The following is a 22,737-nucleotide window of genomic DNA, read 5'->3' on the forward strand; positions in this document are numbered from 1 at the left end:
CACAACTCAGGAGAATATTGTTGTGAACTGAGACTGACAAGAAAAGCATTTGGAATATATTTAAACAATATCTACTATTTGGCCAGTTGAGCAGTCATTTATGAAGTAGTTTTGGAGCAGTAGGATGAAACTGAACTAAATGTCTGACAGTTCAGCCTGACAATTAAAACAAAACAAAGTGCCATATGTAATTTTGCTGTCATTTCAGATTAAAATTGAGCTTCCCATTTACCTGCATCAGAAACATCATTTGCTTTTCACTTTTTATCATGTAAGTTGTGAAATTAACACAAAGGGAACAACCAAAAAGCAGGATGCAGTTGAAACTCCAGGTAAGTCTACTCTTTAAGTGTTTCCCTCTACAGCTATTTGGAATGGAATTATCTAGGATCTAACCTCTTTTCATCTAGCTACAGACTGCTTCTTTCTTTGACCAAAAAGTACATTTCTGAGTTAAAAAGTTCATTGGTAAAAGATGAATTATATGTTCATTTTATTATCGTTTCTACCAAATGTCATTGTCCAAATGCTTGCCAATGTTCTTAGACTACTATAAGCAACATAAAGTAATATTGCTATTCTCAGAGAGAAACACATATTGCGATATGGTATATTTGTTATTTATTTTATGTAAAATTGCCCAGCAACCAGAATTTTCCAGTTCTGCTCACTGAGGAAGAGGGAAGTGAGCCCAGAGCCAGGGACATCTGTGAGCCCGAGGGAGGTTGGGGGCTGCCTGGTTCTAATGAGAAGAGAACAGATTTAATGAAGTTGAATAAGCTTTAGTAATGAAGCCCCAATCATGGGCCCATTCAACAAGGCTTTAGATAAGCCAGTGGGAAGCATCCTTAGGAGAACACAGAAGGCCCTGTGGACAGAGCCTGTCACAATCACTTTATTAACATCATGCCTTGAGATTCAGATCTAGGCTAACCTGTATCATCCATCCATTCATTCAGCAAATATTTCTGCATACAGATTGAGCATCCAAAATCCGAAGTGCTCCACAGTCTGAAACTTTTTGAACACTGACATGACACTCAGAGGAAATGCTCATCAGAGCGTTTCATATTTTGGATTTTCGGATTTGAGATGCTCAACCAGTATAATGTAAATATTCCAAAATCCCCAAAAATCTAAAATCCAAAACAATTCTGATCCCAAGCATTTTGGATAAGGGATGCTCAACCTATATTTATTATGTACAAGATATTGTAGTATTAATAGGTCCTATGCAGAATACAGTGGAGAATCAAGCACAGATCTTATCTTGAGTGAGCATATGATCTAGTAGGAGAAATGAATCCTTTATAAACAATCATGATACAAGACAGAAAGTGGTAGTTAACCAAGAAAGTAGTGCTATCTATGTGAACTCAGAGGAGAGCAAGTTATTCAGCTTGTGTAGGGCTGGGTGGCTAGGAGTCAGAGAACATCCAGGATGAGATGATGTTTGAGCCTTAAAGGATGGGGTGGAGCTTGATAATGCAACAATGGCAGGGAAGTAGGGAATTCTGGGGTGAAGGAGCAACTTGTACAGAGGCAGAGTATCAAGGGGAAGTTCACTGAGACTGGAGCACAGGGTACTGGGTGGGGGATCATAGGATGTCAGGTCAGATTGTGGAAAGCCTTGAATGCCAGGCTATGGATTTGCTTTTATTCTCTCACTAGTATGGAACTATTGAAGGGGTAGAAATACTAGTAAGAGCTGTTTTTCAGAAAAACGAATCTGGCAGCAATATATCAGGCAAAGTGAGTGGGAGCAGGAAGATGAAGGAAGAAACACCAGTTGAAGGGGACATTTCAAAGGTCCAGGAAAGGAAGGGACCACACAAAGGTGTAGTAGTGGAGGATTGGAGAAAGAGGGAGTTGCAGAAGAAGAATATATTGGACCTGGCAAATGACTGGCTATTTGAGAGATGATTCAGTGAGCACTGAAATTTCAAAATCGGCTGGAAAGAAGGTATTGCCAGGAGCAGAATTCTGGGTGGGGGTGGCAGGTTTGGACTGATGTTGAGTGTGAGGTACTAGTGAGACCTCTGAGTGCCCAGATAGATCTCCCTGACTAGGAGGGAGTTCGCTTTGTAGCTAGTATGGTCCTGTTCTCTCTCTGTCCCCATAAAAATCGCACCTAGTTTAGCATAGAGACTTTGAAGATTGAGAAGAGAGGCAAAACGATGAGAACCTAAGACAGTATGTAACTCCTGAAAGATAAATTACTATTTTCTTATCCAAATCCTAGACAGGAGTGGGTCAGATGCCCAGTGGAGCATGAGATGGATATTTTGTGTGCCACTCATCACCTTTAACTGCCCATCCTTTAAGTGGCTTCCTACCTTTGAGCCAGATGGTGTGCTTGCCTTCGTACCTTTACAGCTTCCAAGTGCTCTCTATGAGTTTTGACTAGGGGACACACTTGGCCATGCTCTGATTAACCTACAGCTTGAAAATGTTGTCTGAGCAATCTCATAGAAACAGAAAGTAGATCAGTGGTTGCTGGGGAAGAGGGGAAATGGGGAGTGACTTCTAAAGGCTATGGATTTCTTTCTGGGTTGATGAAAAAGTTCTGGAATTAGATAGTGGTCATAGAGACACAAATTTGTGAATATACTAAAAACCATTAAATTGTACATTTAAATAGAGGAATTATATGGTATCTGAATTATATCTCAGTAAAAATTTCTATGAAGGAAAAAAATGCAAAGAACAAGAAATACATTTTCCTTTCATTTTCCTATTTTCCAGTCTGGAAATCTTTTCTCGTGTCAAATTTTCAGTCTGACTGCTTTGACAGAGTCATTTCTAATGGTGCTTCTACTCATGTTACTTTCCTCTGCTTTTTATAAAAGAGAAGGTCTGGGGAAACCATTTCTGAGGTGTGCTAGTAAAGATGCCCTTCAGGCACATTTCAGAGCCTGAGAAAGCCATTTGGTCTACTTAGAGAAAGCAATCTTTTAGTCTTCTTTTAAGAATTAAAACATTTGCCAAATTAAACACGTAAATGAAAACATTCTAACCAGATTTGTGTTGACTTCTGTGTTCACAGTGTAACACACACACACACACAGTCACGCAAAGAACTTTAAAGAATCAGAAAGTAGTGACTTTAAAAAGTGTTGTGCAGCCAATACCCTCTCTCATTTGCCAAAACTCAGCCCAGAGCAAGGATTTTTACAACTGAGTTATAAACACTTGAATCCCAGAGCAATCTCTATAATGGAAATACTGACACTGCTCAACTTGAGCAACACAGATGGCTCTGGCTTTTTAAGCTAGAACATGATGAGTTTTCTAATAGAAAGCCAAGAGGCTCTTTTGGGGTAGAACTATCAAGAAATGTAGAGATTGGGGAAAATCTCTCAGTGGATTCAAGTCATAAACACCAGTCCCTGGCTGTATTCTCCTACTTATACCTACACCTCTTCCTTCTGGAAGCAGGAGAACTCTGCCTAACTAAACGATTTATGCATACTGCTTTGTAGAAAGATGAGTGTAACCTTGACTTGTGACCTTAATTTTCCATAGTTCCTTATCCTAGGGTTGTCATAAGAAATTTTGGAACATGTGATTGTTACCTGAGATGGTCTCAGCTGTGAGACTCTGTACTCTTAGGGTAAGGATGGATGAGAAGAATCTGAGCCTTTTAAAAAGCAAATCTACCCCAAAATATCCCCCAGAGTGTAAAAATAATGATATTGATGTACTTTGAAGTTTTATTTTCGTGTAATAGTTCCCTCTAATCTCTCAATAACTCTTTTAGATGAAAAGATTATGTATTGTTGTTTCCATTTTTATGGTCAAGGGGTCAAGGAAATAGAGTTATTTATTTGTTAGTGGCCAGGCTGGGACTCGGAGGTGATCCTAATCCATTGTTCCTTCCAGAACACTCAGTTCCCCAATACCTGGACTCCCAAATACAGGTCCCTGGAAACATTGCCACCCTGCCCTGCCCCCCAGCACTCAGACAATTGTGTAGCTAACTGAATTTGTTATTTCATTTCTCATGGTTGATTATTGTCTTGGCAGTTGGGTTTGCCTGGGTACCTTTACAGAAGGATGGTAGAATCATCACATTTGAGCAGCAGCTGCCAGTTTCTGCCAATCTTCCCCCAGGCTACTTGAACCTGAATGATGCAGAATCAAGAAGGGTAGGAAAATATTACATTTGTTGAAGTAATTGTGATTAAATATTTAAAAAACAGAATTCTGTTGATCTAATTGATTGTTTGGGACAATGCTACTCAAAGTGTGGTCTGAGAGCTGGTGCTGGTCCTCAACGAAGATAAGTATAGAAAATGTATGTTTGGAGTTTATAACAGTTTGAGAAGTAATTTTATGTTTGTTGATTCTAATAATAATTTTTAAAACTGGGGCTGAGATGTTGTGTGTCATGTTTAAACATTCATTTATTGAAGCAATTCATTTTTATTGTAGTTTATAAAAGTATCAGTCTCTAAAGGACTGGAAATTTAAAATGATTTAGGATACATTCATTCTAAGGGCAGATTATTTTCTCCAGTAATCTTTTGTGTGAAATGAGTACATTCATTTCTGAAACAAATGTTGAAATGCTTAAAAGTGTTATATGTTGTTCATCTATTCATTGCTATTTTATAGAAACTCAATTTTCTGTTCACAGCAATCTAATGTGGATATTAAGTGGGTGGATGGTGCAAAGCCTTTGTTGAAGATTAAAAGCCACTTAGAGTCTACCATTTATACTCAAGTAAGTTGTATCATCTGAATTTTGTCAATTTTTACGCTCGAGTATATTTCTTGATTAAAATATACTATAGGCCGGGCGCGGTGGCTCACGCCTGTAATCCTAGCTCTGGGAGGCCGAGGCGGGTGGATCGCTCGAGGTCAGGAGTTCGAGACCAGCCTGAGCAAGAGTGAGACCCCGTCTCTACTAAAAATAGAAAGAAATTATCTGGCCAACTAAAAATATATATACAAAAAAATTAGCCGGGCATGGTGGCTCATGCCTGTAGTCCCAGCTACTCGGGAGGCTGAGGCAGTAGGATCGCTTAAGCCCAGGAGTCTGAGGTTGCTGTGAGCTAGGCTGACGCCACGGCACTCACTCTAGCCCGGGCAACAAAGTGAGACTCTGTCTCAAAAAAAAAAAAAAAAAAAAAAAAAAAAAAATATACTATATTCGATTCCTACAGCCTTGGAGAAGTTGTGGCCTGCAAGATTTTTCTCATTAATATTATAATAACACCATTCTAGCTCAAATTTTATAATTCCTCTCAAATTACAACATCTTTTTATTCCAATTAATTGACTTGAGCCTCACAAAGCTCTGAAAGGAATGTGGAAGTTATCACCATTTTATAGATGAAGACACTGAGGCTCAGTCAGGTTAGGTGACTTACTTTCCCAAGATCACACAGTAGTTAGTAGGGGAACCAGGTCAAAATACACATTGCGTCATCCCAGTTCTGATGTAGCCCATTGCTGTCCATAAAATCAGTGTGTATTGACTCCATATAGGACAGATGGACTTCCTTGCCAGTGAAGTGCCATGGTAAAGCTGAGCATTGAATGCCTGAGACTATTGTTCTGGTAACTTCCTGCTCCTGCGTTTTCTTCACCTGTCAGTTTCTTTACCTCTATTCCTGCTTATTTCATTAAAATGGAGAAGCAGCCCAACTTCAGAGAATACACTAGTCAAAAAAGGAATTAAGGCCAGGCATGGTGGCTCATGCCTGTAATCCTAGCACTCTGGGAGGCCGAGGTGGGAGGATCTCTTGAGGTCAGCAGTTTGAGACCAGCTTGAGCAAGAGTGAGACCCCATCTCTACAAAAAATAGAAAAAAATTAACCGGGTGTGGTGGTGTGCACCTGTAGTCGCAGCTACTCGGGAGGCTGAGGTAGGAGGATTGCTTGAGCCCAGGAGTTTGAGGTTGCTGTGAACTAGGCTGACATCACAGCACTCTAGCCCAGACAACAGAGCCAGACTCTGTCTCAAAAAGGGGGCGGGAATTAAATGAACGTTTGACTAGTTGGGCATAAATTGTGGCCTCCCCCACGTGCTTGGGTATGTGCCAAATTTAGTTGGATTTGCCACTCTGTGTGGGGGTCTAGAGGACTTCAGGACGTGGACTCTCATATGTTGGTAGCTGCAGCTGCCGAGTGTGGGCATTAGAACACCCAGATAGATAGGTTTGCAAGGTGCAGGAGGAGAGAGAGGTAGAGAGCCTGCATTTGAGGGTAATGAATCAAATTTCATATGGCTGTTTCCATCTGTGTTCCAGGATCTGCATGTGCACAAATTCTTCCATCATTGCCAGCTGATTCAGTCAGGCTCGAAAGAAGTTCCAGGAGAGCTCATTAAATATTTAAAGGTAAACGAACAGCAGCTTTCTGTGAAAGATTTGTTTTTCATGTCTTTCTGTTGCCACATTTTGGTATGGAAAAAAAGCAAACAAACAGTTTAACATATTTCTGGCAGTATATCCTCACGAGAACACTTTCTGTTATATACTTTTTCAGCAAGTGGCTGTTGAGAAGCAGACAGCAGAGTTGCTACATTAGGAAGAAAACGTTATAGCCAGAATTCCACATCATAGTTTTGAAAATCTCCTGAAAATGTTTATTTCAGTTCCACAAATTGATTTTTCAAGGCTTTTCTCTTCCTGCTGACTGCCCAGTAAAGGCAGAGAATGCCGGAGGGAAAAGGGCCAGGAGGAATGGAAGCACTTTTGCTTGGAATGAAATGTGAAATGGTTCCCATGTCCGTGAATGAAAGAGTAAACCAAAGGGCCAATTAAAGAGAGAAGGACACGTGTTTTCTGTGTGTTGTGCAGGGGAGAGTCTTAAGGAATACCATAGCTTGTCACATGTATGGAGGACCTAAGACTGTTACTCCCTGTGTGCCAGGGCTGCCGTGCCTATCATAACCTGCCTGACAGCGGCTGTCTTCTTTTGATTGCTCCTTTAATAGATTAGCTGTGGCCAGTCTGAGGAATTTGGATTTTAAATGAAACCTCTTCCGGATTTCCCTTTCTCTTGTGCTATTACTTAATGATATACTCAGGAAACAAAAATGTTCATTTCTTTCAGAGGGGTAGTATGGCATGAGATAAAACGTGTGGGTTCTGTAATCATAAACTGAGTGTGTGTCATGGATCTGGCCCTTACTAGGTCTGTGATTGACCTTGGGCAAGTGACTTAACTTCTCTAAGCCTTTGTTTCTTCATCTGTCACGTGGGGTAACAATAATGCCCATCTTGTGGGGTGGTTGTGAGGCTTAAATGAGATGGGGCATCTGCTGGATAGTAATTGTTGATGCCACACTTATTTCTTGAGTGTTTCCTATGGGCCAGGCATCGTTGTAAGCATTGGGAATGTAAGTGAAGAAAATAAACAATATATCCCTATTGTCAAGGAGCTTGCTTTCTTGTGGAGACAAACAGTAAGCTCATAAATTAATGAATATATGTTTTCTTAAAATTTTTATTTATTTATTTACTTATTTATTTTTTGAGACAGTCGAGTCTCACTCTGTTGCCTGGGCTAGAGTGAGTGCCGTGGCATCAGCCTAGCTCACAGCAACCTCAAACTCCTGGGCTTAAGCGATCCTACTGCCTCAGCCTCCCGAGTAGCTGGGACTACAGGCAGGCGCCACCATGCCCAGCTAATTTTTTCTATATATATTTTTTAGTTGGCCAGATAATTTCTTTCTATTTTTAGTAGAGACGGGGTCTCACTCCTGCTCAGGCTGGTCTCGAACTCCTGACCTCGAGCGATCCACCCGCCTCGGCCTCCCAGAGTGCCAGGATTACAAGCGTGAGCCACCGTGCCCGGCCTACACTGGTATTCTTAAAATAGAAAAATAGTGCCCACGTTTGTGTTTTTAAGGATATAAAAATTCTGTTGTTTATGTGACCTACGCTCGCCCTCTAGTGGTGGTGAGTGAAATGCTGTGTGATTTTGAAAATCACCAGGCTCCTTTACAGAATATTAGTGCTGAAAAGGATTGTAGAGATTTGTTTTTTATGGATGAGAAAACTGAAGCCCAAGCAGAGTGACTTGCCTGCAGCCATTCAGCTAGTTAGTGGCAGAGCTGAGCTGTGGCTGTGACATATGTCTCATGACTCCTAGTTCTGTATTCTTTCTACCACACTTTGCTTTCTATTTCCCTATAAATGACATTGTATCATCAATTCGTTTAACATCTACTTTTTGAGCAGTTATTATGAGTTTAGTATTTTGGTAGATCTTTGGGATTTGCAGAGGAGCCTAACTTAGGGTCATTGTCCACAGGGATCTTAAAACCTAACTGAAGAGATAGGACACACATAAGCTAAATAACAATATGTCAATAATATAAAAATAGTCTAGAGGGTGCCTGTCTTTATCTTACCTCTTGGTTCCTTATTTTATTCATTTATTCAGTCATTGACCAAATACTTACTGAGCACCTACTATGGGCCATACGTTGTTCTGGGTGCTGGGAATCTAATGGGGAACAATTCAGAAAGTAGACCTGCTCTAGTTGGGGTAGAGAGATTGTAAATAAATAAAAGATGAGTGCTATGAAGAAAATAGAGCAGGTTGATGGGATCAAACAGGAACTTTCCAGCTAGAGTTGTCAGGGAAGGCCTATCTGAGGAAATGACATTTTAAACTGAAAGGAAACTGATGAGAAGAAGACAACCTTAAGTAATAAAGCCATGTAAAAGAATAACAGAACATTGTTGCAGGTGTAAACACCTTACACTGGCATGTTGGAAGGACAGAAGACAAAAGACCATAGAGCTAGAGTACAGTGTGCAGCAAGGGGGAAGGATGGGAGGAAGCCTGTGACAGCTCTTTGTTCATGGTGGTTTGTTTTGGTTTTAACAAGGGTAAGATGTCACTTTTGAATTTGCATTTCAAAAAGAGCACTCTGTGAGACCCTGTCTCAAAAAAAAAAAAAAAAAAAAACAACAACAACAACAAAAAAAACCACTCTGGCTGCTGCATTTGTTGTGTTGAGAATGTATTATAGAGGAGTGACACTGGTACCAGGGAGATCATTTCTGCAGGGAATGCCCATCTCTCCTTTCTACCTGGTTTCTCCTATGTGTCCTTTACTCTTCTCCTCTCTGAACCCTTATCAGACATTCCTACCTACTTGCAGACTCAGTTGCCCCTTCCTTTGTACATTTTGTATATACCACTATCATACCATTTACTGTTGGTATTGCAGTTATTTAGTTCCATGTCTTGATCCCCTTTAGACTATGAACTGCTTGATGGTAGAAACCGTGGCTTTTGTTTCTTTATTTGATTGGGGTTCTGTTGGTGGTAGTGGTGTTTTCTTTTTTATTTGTTTGTTTTGGTGAGCTTAGCTATTAGAAGTTTATTTCGTATGCCTTTGTTAAATGAGAAAATAAATGGTTTCCCTGAAGTAGGAATTTGAATTTACCTTGGAAGAGTGGTGAGAATTTGAGTAAAAACTGTGGACAAAGGTACAAAGCTAGGAAAGTATATGATACATTCAAGGGACAGTGAAGACACCAGTTTTGCCTTGTAAATAATGATGATGAGTATTTGGGCTGAAAATGTAGGTTGGGTCTTAAGTAGCTTGGACTTCATACCCTAAGTCAGGGTTTCTCAACTTTGGCACTATTGACATTTTTTGGCAGGGTGATTCTTTGTTGTGTGGGGCTGTCTGTGTGTTTGGCAGCATCCCTCGCTTCTACCCACTAGATGTCAGTAGCATCCCTCGTTGTGACAGCCAGAAATGTCTCCAGACATTGCTAAATCTCTGGTGAGGGGCAAAATGGCCCCTGATTGAGAACCACTGTCCTAGGTATGGGGAGACATCAAAAAAAAAAAATCTTGGCAGGAGGTGGTCTAACATAACCACTATTTGAGGAAGATTAATTTGGAAATGAGAGTTGGATATATTAGAAATAAAGAGAAACTGTACAGAGATCTACTAGAAAGAAAACAATTAGACTATTTTGATTATAAATTAGAGGGTCTTGGAACGGGATGATGGCAGAAAAGGTAGAAGAGAGGATGTACAGGAAGGAAAAACCAGAAGGATGGACCTTGAGTTCCTTAAGCTTGATATCTTGCCCTATGCATCTGATTGAAGAGAAGCTGCACAGAGATCTAAGAGGTAATTGTTGAGATGATTTGAATACAGATGATAGAGACCTGAAAAGGGGTAATGAGAGCAAGGATGGAAAAATGGAGCAAAAGTCAGAGAGAATGTGCAAGATAACTTATGAGTTCATTACATATAGACACAACTTACCTGCCTTTGTATTTCTTATAGCACTACATGTTGAATTGACATAGAAGGTGCTCAGCGAAGTTTGTTTTCTTTCTTTAGTTGGCTGGTTGGCTGAGTGAGTGAGTGAATGTGGAGAGAAGGCAAGAAAGAAGAAAGAAATGGAACATATTTCACTGTTTTTATCATTTCTATTCATATATGAACACATTTCTTTTTGGTGTTCGTAGCACACATCATTAGAGGCAGAGTATTAGTTGAGGAAACGTATTGCAGGGTAGTTAGAATGCAGAACTACCTCAGTTTTATAGATGGTGCTGGTTTAAAGCCAATTATATATAGAAGCACTCTTTACTGAATCCCACTTAACTTCTTACCAGATTAACTGAAGGCCCACATTCCCCTGTAAAACATCCAGACTGCTGGGGGACAGTAGGCGCATCTCCAGTATCTCCAAATATGTTTGTTCCCCTCTACAATTGAGTTTACCAAGAATCAGTTGTTATTTTTCCAAGACCTGTTTATCTTAATTATACATGTTCTCTTCAGTAAAGTATTTAATACTAAATAAACTAACAAAATCTGAGTGCCAAAATAGAGGTGTGGATTAAGTAATTAACAAAACAAAGTCCCCTGTCCCATGAAAAGCTGCCATTTAAGTGAGCTTATGGGCTAGTCAATATATTTCTCATTACTTATTTTTTTTTTGTTTCACCTTTGCAAATTATGTCATATTTCTGTTTGTTTTCATAACTAATAATGCCTTATTTTAGTGCTTGCATGCCATGGAGATCCAAGTCATGATACAGTTTCTACCTGTAATTCTTATGCAACTCTTCCGAGTTCTCACAAACATGACCCATGAAGATGACGTTCCTATCAACTGCACCATGTGAGTTTTTGGTGTTGTAATAAAAACACACTATTTATTTGAAATCATTTTTTTTTTCATGGACCCATTCATTACTATAAACTTCCCTCTTAGAACTGCTTTTGCTGCATCTCATAGGTTTTGGTATGTTGTTTTCATTGTCACTTGTCAAGATATTTTTAAATTTCCCTTCTGATTTCTTTTTTTTTTGTCCCAGGAGCATGTTAATTTCTACATATTTTGAATTTTCCACAATTTACTCCTGTTATTGATTTCCAGTTTCATACTATTGTGATTGGAAATGATCCTTGATATGATTTCAGTCTTCTTAGATTTGTTAAGACTGGTTGTGTGGCCTAACATATGGTCTGTCCTGGAGAACATTCCATGTGCACATGAAAAGAATGTATATTCTGTTGTTGTTGGATGGAATCTTCTATATGTTTGTTAGGTCCATTTGGTCTCAGTGTAGTTCAAGTCCAATATTTCGTCATTAATTTTCTGTCTGGTTGATCTATCTATCGTTGAAAGTGGGATATTGAAGTCCCCTATCATTATTGTATTGCTATCTATTTCTCCCTTCATGTCCATTAATATTTGCTTTATGCACTTAGGAAGATAAATATATAAGCTCCAAGTGAACTTTCTCCAATGATGTAAATGTTCTACTCTTGTGCTGTCCAATATGGTAGCCACTAGTCACATGTGGCTATTGAGCACTTGAAATGTGGCTAGTGCAGATGAGGAACTGAATTTATTTTATTTTATTTTATTTTTTTTGAGACAAAGTCTCGCTTTGTTGCCCAGGCTAGAGTGAGTGCCGTGGCGTCAGCCTAGCTCACAGCAACCTCAAACTCCTGGGCTTAATTAAGCGCTACTGCCTCAGCCTCCTGAGTAGCTGGGACTACAGGCATGTGCCACCATGCCTGGCTAATTTTTTCTATATATATATATTTTAGTTGTCCAGATAATTTCTTTCTATTTTTAGTAGAGACGGGGTCTCGCTCTCGCTCAGGCTGGTCTCGAACTCCTGACCTCGAGCAATCCACCCGCCTCGGCCTCTCAGAGTGCTAGGATTACAAGCGTGAGCCACCGTGCCCTGCCAAGGAACTGAATTTTTAATTGTGTTTTATTTTAATCATTTTTAATAGCCACATGTGACTATTATATTGGACAGAATATGGCCTTAAGCCATCAATTTTTACTTGAATAAGGGAGTATTATTTTATAAGAAAACAAACAAGGATATATTATAGAGTAGAATGCAAAACGCACCTGCATTTTGAAATTAAAACAGGAGACTTGAAAAAAATTGTGAGTTCAGTGCTGGATGTTTCTGGCTTTTGCTTCCTCTGCTGTTGCCACAATCTCTTACACCAGGCTTCAACCTACACACACCCAAACACTGTGCTCATCTCTGCTGTTGGGGATAGTCTGGTTGAAAATTTAAGAAGCATTACTCTAGTCCAGTGGTTCTCAAACTGTGGTTCCAGACCAGCAGCATCAGCATCACCTGGGGAACTTATTAAAAATGCTAATCATTCAACTTCATCCCAGACCTACAAAATCAGAAACTTTGGGAGAGGGTCTTAGTAACCTGTTAACAGGCCCTTCAGGTACTTATGGTGCATGCTAAAGTTTGAGAAGCCCTGCTGGTCTCTTAACTTTAAAACTTTCTATGAATTTTATATTTACCTCCAATTTTTGTTTATATAATTATACCTGCCCTGTCTTTTCTTTCCCTTTTCCCCATCCAATGTCATGATTTTCATTGTATCTTTCTGTTCTTCTACTTTTATTCTCACTAGAGGGGATTTCAGTATTTACCTTATTTGAGGTCTTTTAGTCTACATAGTAGCTATGACCATACTTCAAACACATACAGAGATTTAGAAAGGAGATGAAACATCTGGATTACCAAAATAAAGTGTCCTTCTTTTGAACCAGGAAATATATTTCACAAGGCCCCGAGCATGTTAGATGCTCAAATCTTTATTAGACCTAAACTATCATTACATCTTATGCAATCATCTCACTTTTAATTGTTTAGGCAGTGTTAGATATTTTTAGGGTTTGACATGATGATCTTATTTAACAATCAAACTATGGTAATTAATTATAGCGTGACATGCTGACTTCTGTGAATGTCATTTCAGGGTTCTCTTACATATCGTCTCAAAGTGCCATGAAGAAGGCTTGGATAGTTATTTAAGATCCTTCATAAAGGTTTGTGGAATAAGCTTTCTTTCTGAGCAGTTAGTTTTATGTGACAATTTTGTCTTACAGTTCATTTTCTTTGTTTGTAGTATAGCTTCCGACCTGAAAAACCAAATGCTCCTCAGGCCCAGCTGATACAAGAAACCCTGGCTACTACCATGATAGCAATATTGAAGCAATCTGCAGATTTTCTAGCAATAAATAAACTGCTAAAGGTAAGGACACTGGACATAGCCGGGAACAGAAGCAGCCATAGACACACTTGTTTGATATCCTCCCATTTCACGTTTAGTCTTTCATCAGTTTCTCATGTGACCCTCTCTCTCCTCATCACAGTGTCCAAGCATCTTTTTCCTGAAGTTCTCCACAGAACCTTCTTCACCCTCCCTACCCACCTACTGACCTCAATCAAATGTCTAAGAGAAAGAATTTTGGATCAGATAGACCTAGTTTAGAATCCTCTATCCATCGGAGAATAGTTTTGTGTCCTAGGGGCACTTATTTAGCATTTCTGAGCCTCTGATTCATCGTTTCTAAAGTATAAGTAAAGCATTTCAACACATAGTTTCTGGCACATAGTAAGCACTCACTAAATGGTAGCTTTTATCATCATTATTTTTATTATTTCTTTTATTAATGATGGAATTTTGGTTATCTTAAGACACACCTCCTTGAGGCTTCTCTCTACCCTTCAAATTACACGATATAGACAAATTCCTGGGCTACTTAGGCTGCACCAGTGTTGTACCAAGGGCGGGGTGGGGCCTCTGCTAAGTGCAGGCGGTAACAGATTCACTGTCTATAGAGGATTTAATGGGAGTAACAAAATAAACTAAAAGTTGGTTTGTTCTTATCACCATGTGGGGGCAATTCAAAACGTCGCTGATAAAATACTCCTCCCCACTGGGGCAAATGTTCTCATCCTCCCTGTGTACATCACCAGTCAACTCTGGTACAACAAACAGTACCTTTTTGCTAAGACAATTTGAAGGTATTTTGTGAGACTTTGACAGTGAATTGGAATCACTTGAAAATGTTAGTAAAGTTCAAAGACAAGATCCATGTTGATTTGTCAAACTCTGCTAAGCTTCAAAGATTTTTTGGGTAACTATTAAAGATTTTATTTATTTATTTATTTTAGTACTCATGGTTTTTCTTTGAAATAATTGCAAAGTCAATGGCCACATACTTATTGGAAGAGAATAAAATTAAGGTAAGTAGGATAAAAAATATTTTTTATTTTATTTTGAATTGGCAAATAATTGTATATATTTATAAAAGAATAATATTTGACACAAAGAAAGCTAATCTTACTCTCAGCCGTGACATGCAAACCGGTTTATATTTAATGGTTCTTAGCACTTAGCTTTTTCAGCATTGCTTACCAAAACAATGAATGTATTACATACATCTGAGGTCTCACAGTTCATATGTTCTCACAGTCTAATCTGCAGATAGACTTTACCTTATAGATTCTTTCCTATAATTATTTGCCACATAAAACTCATTACCTTTGAAGCTTTGCCTTTGTCTTGTGGTTTAAAAATGTCTATGTTGAAAAGATTCATTTGGAAGAAGAACAAGTACCAAATTAACCATAACTTTACTTTTAGAAAGGCTTAAGTCATCTACAAAGTTAGAAACACTTTATGCAGTAGAATATGTTCCTGGAAAGTGATATATACATTTAATTGTATTTTTTAATTGTTTTAAAGGTACAAAGAAATTTTCTTAGTTACAGGAATCATAAAGCTAAGATTTGTGAAGTAAAAAATATTCACCTTGGCCAGGCGCGGTGGCTCACGCCTGTAATCCTAGCACTCTGGGAGGTCGAGGTGGGTGGATCACTCAAGGTCAGGAGTTCGAGACCAGCCTGAGCAAGAGTGAGACCCCGTCTCTACTAAAAAAATAGAAAGAAATTATCTGGCCAACTAAAAAATATATATAGCAAAAATTAGCCGGGCATGGTGGCACATGCCTGTAGTCCCAGCTACCCGGGAGGCTGAGGCAGTAGGATCGCTTAAGCCCAGGAGTTTGAGGTTGCTATGAGCTAGGCTGATGCCACGGCACTCACTCTAGCCCGGGCAACAAAGCGAGACTCTGTCTCAAAAAAAAAAAAAATATTCACCTCATATTTATCATTTTTATCAGAATTTTCATAGGATGGATTTGTCGAAGTTGAAATTCATGCAAACAGGAAAAAGGTGGGATGAAAAATAGGATATGCCCATATCTCAGGAGAATGATATTCCAAAGTTGGGTCAGAAGGACACATTCTTGGCAATACTTTTGGTCAGTTCTATTATTAGAGGTCTAGACCTGGGGTGGGGAAAGTTTTCATGTTGGAAGGCTACGTTAATTTAGCTGTAATCAAATAAGGCCACAGTCAAGAAACCTCAATTAGATATACTTAAGAATGTACACTATTTTGTAAAAATCGAACTACTACGTACTTAATAATTTCAAAAAATGAAAAACGATTTGTTAATTTTAAAGTTAACCTTTTAAAGACTTTGTTGTGTCTGCTTTTTGTTGGAAAGCATTTGAATATATGGTTGCAGCATGGAAGTCTGCAGTTTCAGTTGATCCTCTAGATGGGTTATCAGTCATCTGTGACCTTAAGGGCGTCTTGATTTGGGTTAGGTAGGAGAATGTAGATTCGCAGCAATAAGTGGTTGAAAAGTAAGAAAGCATCTTCCGGGCATGTTGCTGAAGGCATGAGAATGCTACTGCATTTCTCTGTATTTCAATTGCAGCTTTCTTAGCATCATACAATGACTTTAAAATGTTATCTACTGAGAGCTCAGTCAATTCCATCTGTAGTTCCTTACATGCCTTGGTGATATCAACTGGGTGAGGCTGAGATGCTAAATTGAGTGTGATGTCACGATTCTCAAAGTCAGTTAATTTTCATTGTATTCTCCAATTAATAGGTCTATAACAGCTACATATTCTTCAAATCATTCATATATGTCATCCTACTCATCAGTGACCTTTGCTAACTGGGGACAAGATTTTCTTTTGAAGAAGTGTTTCAAAGAAAGATGTTATTTTTTGAAATACTTGGATTTTTTGCCACATGTTAATATCATATATAGACTTAGTTTTACCTTGCAAAGAAGTATTCAAGCCATTTTGATTTGACATGATATTACACAGAAATACTGCATTCCTATAACAATCTTCTTTCAATAATCCACATGGCTGATTCTGTTCTTCATAAAATTTAACTATCTGTTCTCACAGAGATAAAATTTTGGCTAACACCTGTCTCTGTGATAGCTAATGCACTTTAGAATGATGGGGCAAATCCACACTGAATATCTCATGGTTCAACTTTAGCATATTATAAAACTGATGATGTGTTGCATTTGCATGAATATAGTTAATAATACTCGTAACTTATAGTAAAATGTCACTTAAAACAGTAGCTTTAGCACAGAGATTTTGTTGATATATGATACAATGAAAAGAAATGAGAGCATCTAGATCTGTTAATACTTTTTTTTTTTAATCTGTGCAATAAACTTTTCATGTTTTCCTGTCATGGAAGGTGCACTGTCTATATGTACACTCACTAAATTTACCAAATTCAGTCCAACATCACGACATTTATCTTGAAAGTTGTTGAAGATCCTTATTCCCCATGTTTTGTTCGCAAGAGTGCCTGAAGCTAGTACCTCTTTGTAGCAAAGAAAATATTCTGTTATGCATATATTATATTATGTTACCTGAATGAAGTATAAAACCTGCTGTGAGTCAGTAGTATCAGTTGATTCATCCAAAGCAATTGGAGAATATATATTTCCCTTTAGAAGTATTGCATGAGGTGGTTCTGTTAAGTTGAAGCTGAATTCATGCTGCCAATCAGTTATGGTTCTCCTTGAAAGAGGCATTTGTTTGTACTTTAAAACATTATCAAGGTCTAAGCATTCTACATCTTCAACAATGCACTCTTTCACAATTTCTACATCATTGAATGGCTTCCCTTTTTCCTGAGTATATAGGCTATTTTATAAGTTGCTTCAGTGGCATTATTTCCAGGTCTTATTGCTGCTTAAAAGAATTGTCTTTGCTTTTCATCTTTTAATTTCTATAGTATAACCTTTCACATCTCTCCCTCTAATTTAAAATATTTGTGGTCCTTATAAGTGTTATAATCCTGATGAGCATTGAATTTCTTTAATGTTGATACTGCAGTATCACAAAGCAAGCAAATCATCTTCTCTTTAGCAGAAACAAGATAATATTGCAATTCCCAATCCTCATTAAAAATGTGTTTTGTTTCTTCAGCATTCTTGGTCTTCTTTGACATAATGGGCTGTTAAGCAGACAGAATTAAAAAATACTATTGAGCTGTGCAACTATTCACAAATTCCACTTCAGATAGAAACACAATGCACCATTGTCAAAAGCTGATAACAGACTGGGTACTTGACCCCCATAAACTCTCACCAGCCAGCCTCATGCGGTAATGGCGCCAGTCTGGCAGGGGAAGTTAGGACTAAATCATGAGCATAACAGCCATCAATTTAGCCCTTATGGGTTACTAATGTTCTAATTGTGCTGGTCTGAGAGGATTATTTCGTTGAAACTTATTTTATTTCTTGGTATTTTAAATATGTTCATTTTAGAAATAAAATAAAAATATGTTCAGGCACAGTGGCTCACGCCTGTAATCCTAGCACTTTGGGAGGCCGAGGCAGGGGGATCACTTGAGGTCCTGAGTTCAAGACCAGCCTGAGCTAGAGCGAGACCCCATCTTTACCAAAAACAGAATAAAATTAATTATCTGGGTGTGGTAGCACCCACCTGTAGTCCTAGCCACTTGGGAGGCTGAGACAGAAGGATCACTTGAGCACAGGAGTTGGAGGTTACAGTGAGCTATGGTGACGCTACTGCATTCCAGCCTGGGTGGCAGAGTGAGTATCTGTCTCAAAAAAAAAAAAAAAAAAAAGAACAAAAATGTATTAATAAAAAATAAACGGATTTGTTCTGTAAAATTTGGATTCAGTCAAAAGGCTGCACTTAAGGACCTAGAAGGCCACATGTGGACTTAAGGCTGCAGGTTCCCCACCCTTGGTCTAGACAGTTCCTATGATGTAAAGTAAACATTGAACTAGTGATGTCATTTTTAAATTGGGAGAAAAATCATACCTCAGTTTTAGAACATACTTATGTATAGAATATGTATGAAGATAAAAATGGCAATTGATTTAGACGTTTTAAAACTCCTGACTTTTTTTCTATGCCTATTTAATTTAAGCTTCCTCGAGGCCAGAGATTTCCTGAGGCATATCACCATGTCTTACATTCTCTGCTTCTTGCAATCATTCCGCATGTGACTATTCGCTATGCAGAGATTCCTGAGGAGTCCAGAAATGTGAATTATAGTTTGGCTAGCTTCCTGAAGGTGAGTTAAAGGCAGCCAGAAAATGGTAAGGAACTCTTCTTCACTGATAGAGTCTTGAAAGCAAAAGGAAAAAAATACCCACATTCTAGAGACTCAGCTAGATCTTTATAAGGCTATGGGAGTAACTCTTTTGACTGAATTGATGGATCAATTTAGCCAAATTTGGGGTTTTCTCCCCCACTGAAATGGCTAACTAAACCAGAGGACCCACATGGGTGGCTTAGCCAGAAGACAGGTTTTGCTTGTTATACATAATATTTTTAATCATATTTTAGTTCGAATGCTTTTAGATGGGGCACATACTTTTTAGGTTGCCACAGTCCCTGCCACTACTTATTATATCCCTGACCTTCTTTATGCATTTAAATTGCTTCTCTGACTCCTTTTGGCTTTTGGATTTGCATTTTGAACTAAAGCAACACGTTTAGTGATGTAACCACAGTCTAGTTGTTGTCATTGTGCAGCAAGTTTAGGATGTGTGGAAAAAGAGCTGAAAAAGCCATCTGGTGCCAGATAATGGAAGGCCTTGAATGTCAGGTTAAGGAATTTAGATTTTGATTCATATGGAATGGAGAAATGCCAAAGATATTTTGGAGGATAATTTTTTGGCTGGTGTGATGGATGAGGCAAGGAAGAGACCATAGTAAGGGCAACCAATTAGAAAACCAGTTGTCTACCTGGCAGAGTCCACTCATCTTTTAGGCTCAGTCTTCCCTAACCTTCCCATGCAGTGTTGTTTACCCATCGTTTACACACTTTTGTGGCATTGTTACTTGTTATTTGTTTATGTGTCTTCACCGTTAGAGAAAAGTACAGATCATGTCTCATTCAACGTTGTATTTCTGTAGAATGTCATATGTTGTCTCATAGTATGTCCCTCAAATGTTTGTTGGGTGAATGAATATAAGCCTAGCTCAGTAATCCAAGTGAGAAGTAATGAGGGGCTGCCCCCGGGCAGTGGCAGAGGAAGTGGAAAGGATGAGATATTACATACATGCAGTATTGAGTTCTTTGTATTTCACAGAAATATTCTAGGCCCTGTGGAGGATATAAAGAAAAAGAGGTAGTTCTTAATTGTCCAATCTAGGTGAGAACACAGGAAAATAATAAGTAAAATACAAGCTAGCATAGAATAAAGTATTTAAAGGGACCCACAGACTAAGGTGGTTGAGGAAGACCGGACTTTGTGAGAAGTTTGAAGAATGAGCAGGATTAGAAAGAAGTAGTGATGGAATTGCTACGCCTATTGTGAGCAAAGACCCAGTGGTGGGAACACGCAGTGCATCTTGAGAGGATAATAAGTCGATGAGCTTTATTGGAAAATAAAGCTGGAAATGGAAGTTTTGACAAGATTGTGAGTGTGCTTGAATGCCAAGCTAAGGAGTTTGAAATTATATTAGAGGCCATCGGGAACTATTAAAAGCTTTTGGCAAGGAGGTGTCTGAATGCTATTATTCTATTATCTATAAAAATGAAAATGTCATCTCTTCAGTGTGGTACAAATTTAAAAATTTTAAAAACTTAACATGTTCAGACTGTAGACTTTTAGAATTATGCAACTGTTCATTTTGTTTTGGTTTCTACAGCGCTGTTTGACACTAATGGATAGAGGATTTGTTTTCAATTTGATAAATGACTATATATCTGGATTCAGCCCAAAAGATCCTAAGGTAAGTTATGAGGACATGATTGAAGTACATGTCAGACATTCGAACATGAGACCAGGGATGACATTTATTCTCCTCTGGAGGATTTAGAACTGCTATTTTCATTTAGGTACCTTGAGTGTAGCCATACCCTAAAGCAGGGAATACTGGACTGTGTCTTGGGGATCCCCAAGACCATCTACATGTTCAGTGATTTACTAGAAAGACTCACAGACTCAACATATAGTCATAATGACACTAAGGTTCATGAGAGTGGCATGATAAGGGTACTCAGCTGAATCAGGAAGGAAAGACATCAAATGGGGTTGGTAGCAATCCCCCTGCAGGCTTTCTGAGCTTTCTCCCTCCTGTGAAGGGTCACACAGAGCACACCGCCCGCCCTCAGTAAAAATGTACTTACACATGTGCAATATTTCTGTTCAGGGAAGCCTGTTTGAGAAATGGAGTTTTTATTTGGGGCTGGTCAGGTTTGGAGGCTAGTCAAAATTCCAAATTCTCAGAAAGGAAAGCAAAGCAGGCATTGACCATTAATCACATTGTTTGTACAAACAGTCTAAGAAGGCTGGCACAGAAGATGCAACCTTATCATGTAGGGAATATTTCAAAAATCCCAATTTCTTGGCTGCTAGCCAACCAGTAAGGCTTCTTAAGGATAGCAGTCTCGGGCCTGCTATGTTAACTCTTTCTTGCACAGGTCGCATCTCAAGGTATGCTTAGAATACCAACCACTTCTTTTGTGAAAGTGAATGCTCTATATTAAATTAGTAAAATAGTAAATGCCTACTAAATATAAGTGAATTCCATTTAGGTTCTGGCTGAATACAAGTTTGAATTTCTGCAAACAATTTGCAATCACGAACATTACATTCCTCTCAACTTGCCAATGGCATTTGCAAAACCTAAACTGCAGCGGGTTCAAGGTATGTATTTGCATTTTCCATCATTTGGAATGTTCACCCCCAACTTTTTTTTTGCTAGTGTTAGTGTAGTATAATGTTTTCTAGTTAAATCAGTCACCTTGAAGTTAACCTCAGAATTGTTACTATCTAAAGATAGGTCCATTAATGGTATTCTGCATTTCCTTCATAGTATCAGGGATAGTATTCATAGTATAAAGAAATCGGGTGTGTTACATGGATTGCTGTTTAAACACCGATGTCAGATAAAATTTGTTCTCTATAATAGTGTTTGGAATCTTATATGAGATTAAATTAAGAAAAAAACATAAGTGCATTTATGCTCAAAGTATCAAAAAATAAATGTAAAGGCAGAGTAAAATAGTTAACATGTATGTACTAAATTTATGAAATATCTTCAGTTATCTCCATTGCTAGTTTTATTGAATGCTTTGTTGTGTAGCACTATTCTTATGTTACTATGTTTTTTATTTGTCCCTTTTCTTTTCATATATTAATTAGATTTTTTTTCATTTGCGGTGGACCGTTTGACTCCAGTAGGTAGGTTTAACTCGGTTCACTCTAAAGTAGCGTGCTGTTTTTGAACACAATTGATTTGATGAATGGCTCAGATGGGCAGGGGCTTTGTTGCTTTTCAAATCCTCCCTAGCCAAAATGAAGCTTTAGTTAATGGACCAAGAAAATCGAGGAAGCAGTGTGTTTGTTGACTTTTCAAATAAGCTTGAGTGTTGCTAGAGGATTCAGCTTTAAAACATCTGCCCTCAAAACACAAGTTCCTGCTGTAAGCCAGCATAGAGGCATGGATGGGGGCTGCAAGGTATCTGTTTTTTAAGTGTGTCACCTCTCTCAGGCTTGCCTCCTTTTCTCTGACCCTCTTTAGTGACTCCTCGGCCACAGTTTTGAGGGTGTGGATGAAACCACCTTATTAGATTTATTCCAATAACTGAAGTAAAAAACTCATTACTATTTGCAAAATCTACCCAGATAGTGCCACCTTGGTTAGTCAGTCCCGGCCCTTGTGCATAGAAAGTGATGGGGGTTCACAGAAGAGCATGAGCCATGCCTTGGTCTCTAGGGAAGTATCAGCTGAGCGGTGGTTTTAGTGATGGAATTAGAGCTAGTGAAAATTGAAGAAAAAATATTTAAAAATCATAGCACCCCTATTCAACCACCCCCTTATTAGATTCTGAGCATGTATCGCTCACGTATTTCACCCAGTATTAATTGATAGCTATAAGGGAGTCAGGGAAAAGAAACAGCAGACAGATCATCAGGAATTTAGGATTAAATTGACTACTCACGGCATTCATTAAGTCCTAACTGAATATACAGCATTATATTAATTGCTGGAGAGGCCAAAAAAAGAAATAGAAAACATGTTCTTCAGCTTTATGGCCTAACTACATTAAATATCAGGGAAGA

The 22,737-nt window shown here is 38.5% G+C and overlaps 1 protein-coding gene across 7 annotated transcripts in view; it reads left to right on the top strand.

Moving 5' to 3' along the window:
• DOCK11 (dedicator of cytokinesis 11) overlaps nucleotides 1-22,737 on the top strand; it is a 172,576-nt gene that overhangs the window by 83,579 nt on the left and 66,260 nt on the right. For 5 of the 7 annotated variants that reach the window (XM_045538711.1, XM_045538715.1, XM_045538718.1 and 2 more), the window contains 12 exons: nucleotides 209-332; nucleotides 4,027-4,148; nucleotides 4,640-4,726; nucleotides 6,257-6,346; nucleotides 11,004-11,122; nucleotides 13,258-13,327; nucleotides 13,408-13,533; nucleotides 14,460-14,531; nucleotides 18,585-18,731; nucleotides 20,318-20,401; nucleotides 21,207-21,318; nucleotides 21,817-21,855. In XM_045538711.1, the coding sequence (XP_045394667.1) occupies nucleotides 209-332; nucleotides 4,027-4,148; nucleotides 4,640-4,726; nucleotides 6,257-6,346; nucleotides 11,004-11,122; nucleotides 13,258-13,327; nucleotides 13,408-13,533; nucleotides 14,460-14,531; nucleotides 18,585-18,731; nucleotides 20,318-20,401; nucleotides 21,207-21,318; nucleotides 21,817-21,855 (1,192 nt within the window). The remainder of the gene's footprint in view (nucleotides 1-208; nucleotides 333-4,026; nucleotides 4,149-4,639; nucleotides 4,727-6,256; nucleotides 6,347-11,003; nucleotides 11,123-13,257; nucleotides 13,328-13,407; nucleotides 13,534-14,459; nucleotides 14,532-18,584; nucleotides 18,732-20,317; nucleotides 20,402-21,206; nucleotides 21,319-21,816; nucleotides 21,856-22,737) is intronic. The other 2 variants (XM_045538712.1, XM_045538713.1) reach the window with 2 other exon arrangements.

Source organism: Lemur catta, chromosome X (assembly GCF_020740605.2).
Source record: "Lemur catta isolate mLemCat1 chromosome X, mLemCat1.pri, whole genome shotgun sequence".
In the NCBI taxonomy this organism is placed as follows: Eukaryota; Metazoa; Chordata; class Mammalia; order Primates; family Lemuridae; genus Lemur; species Lemur catta.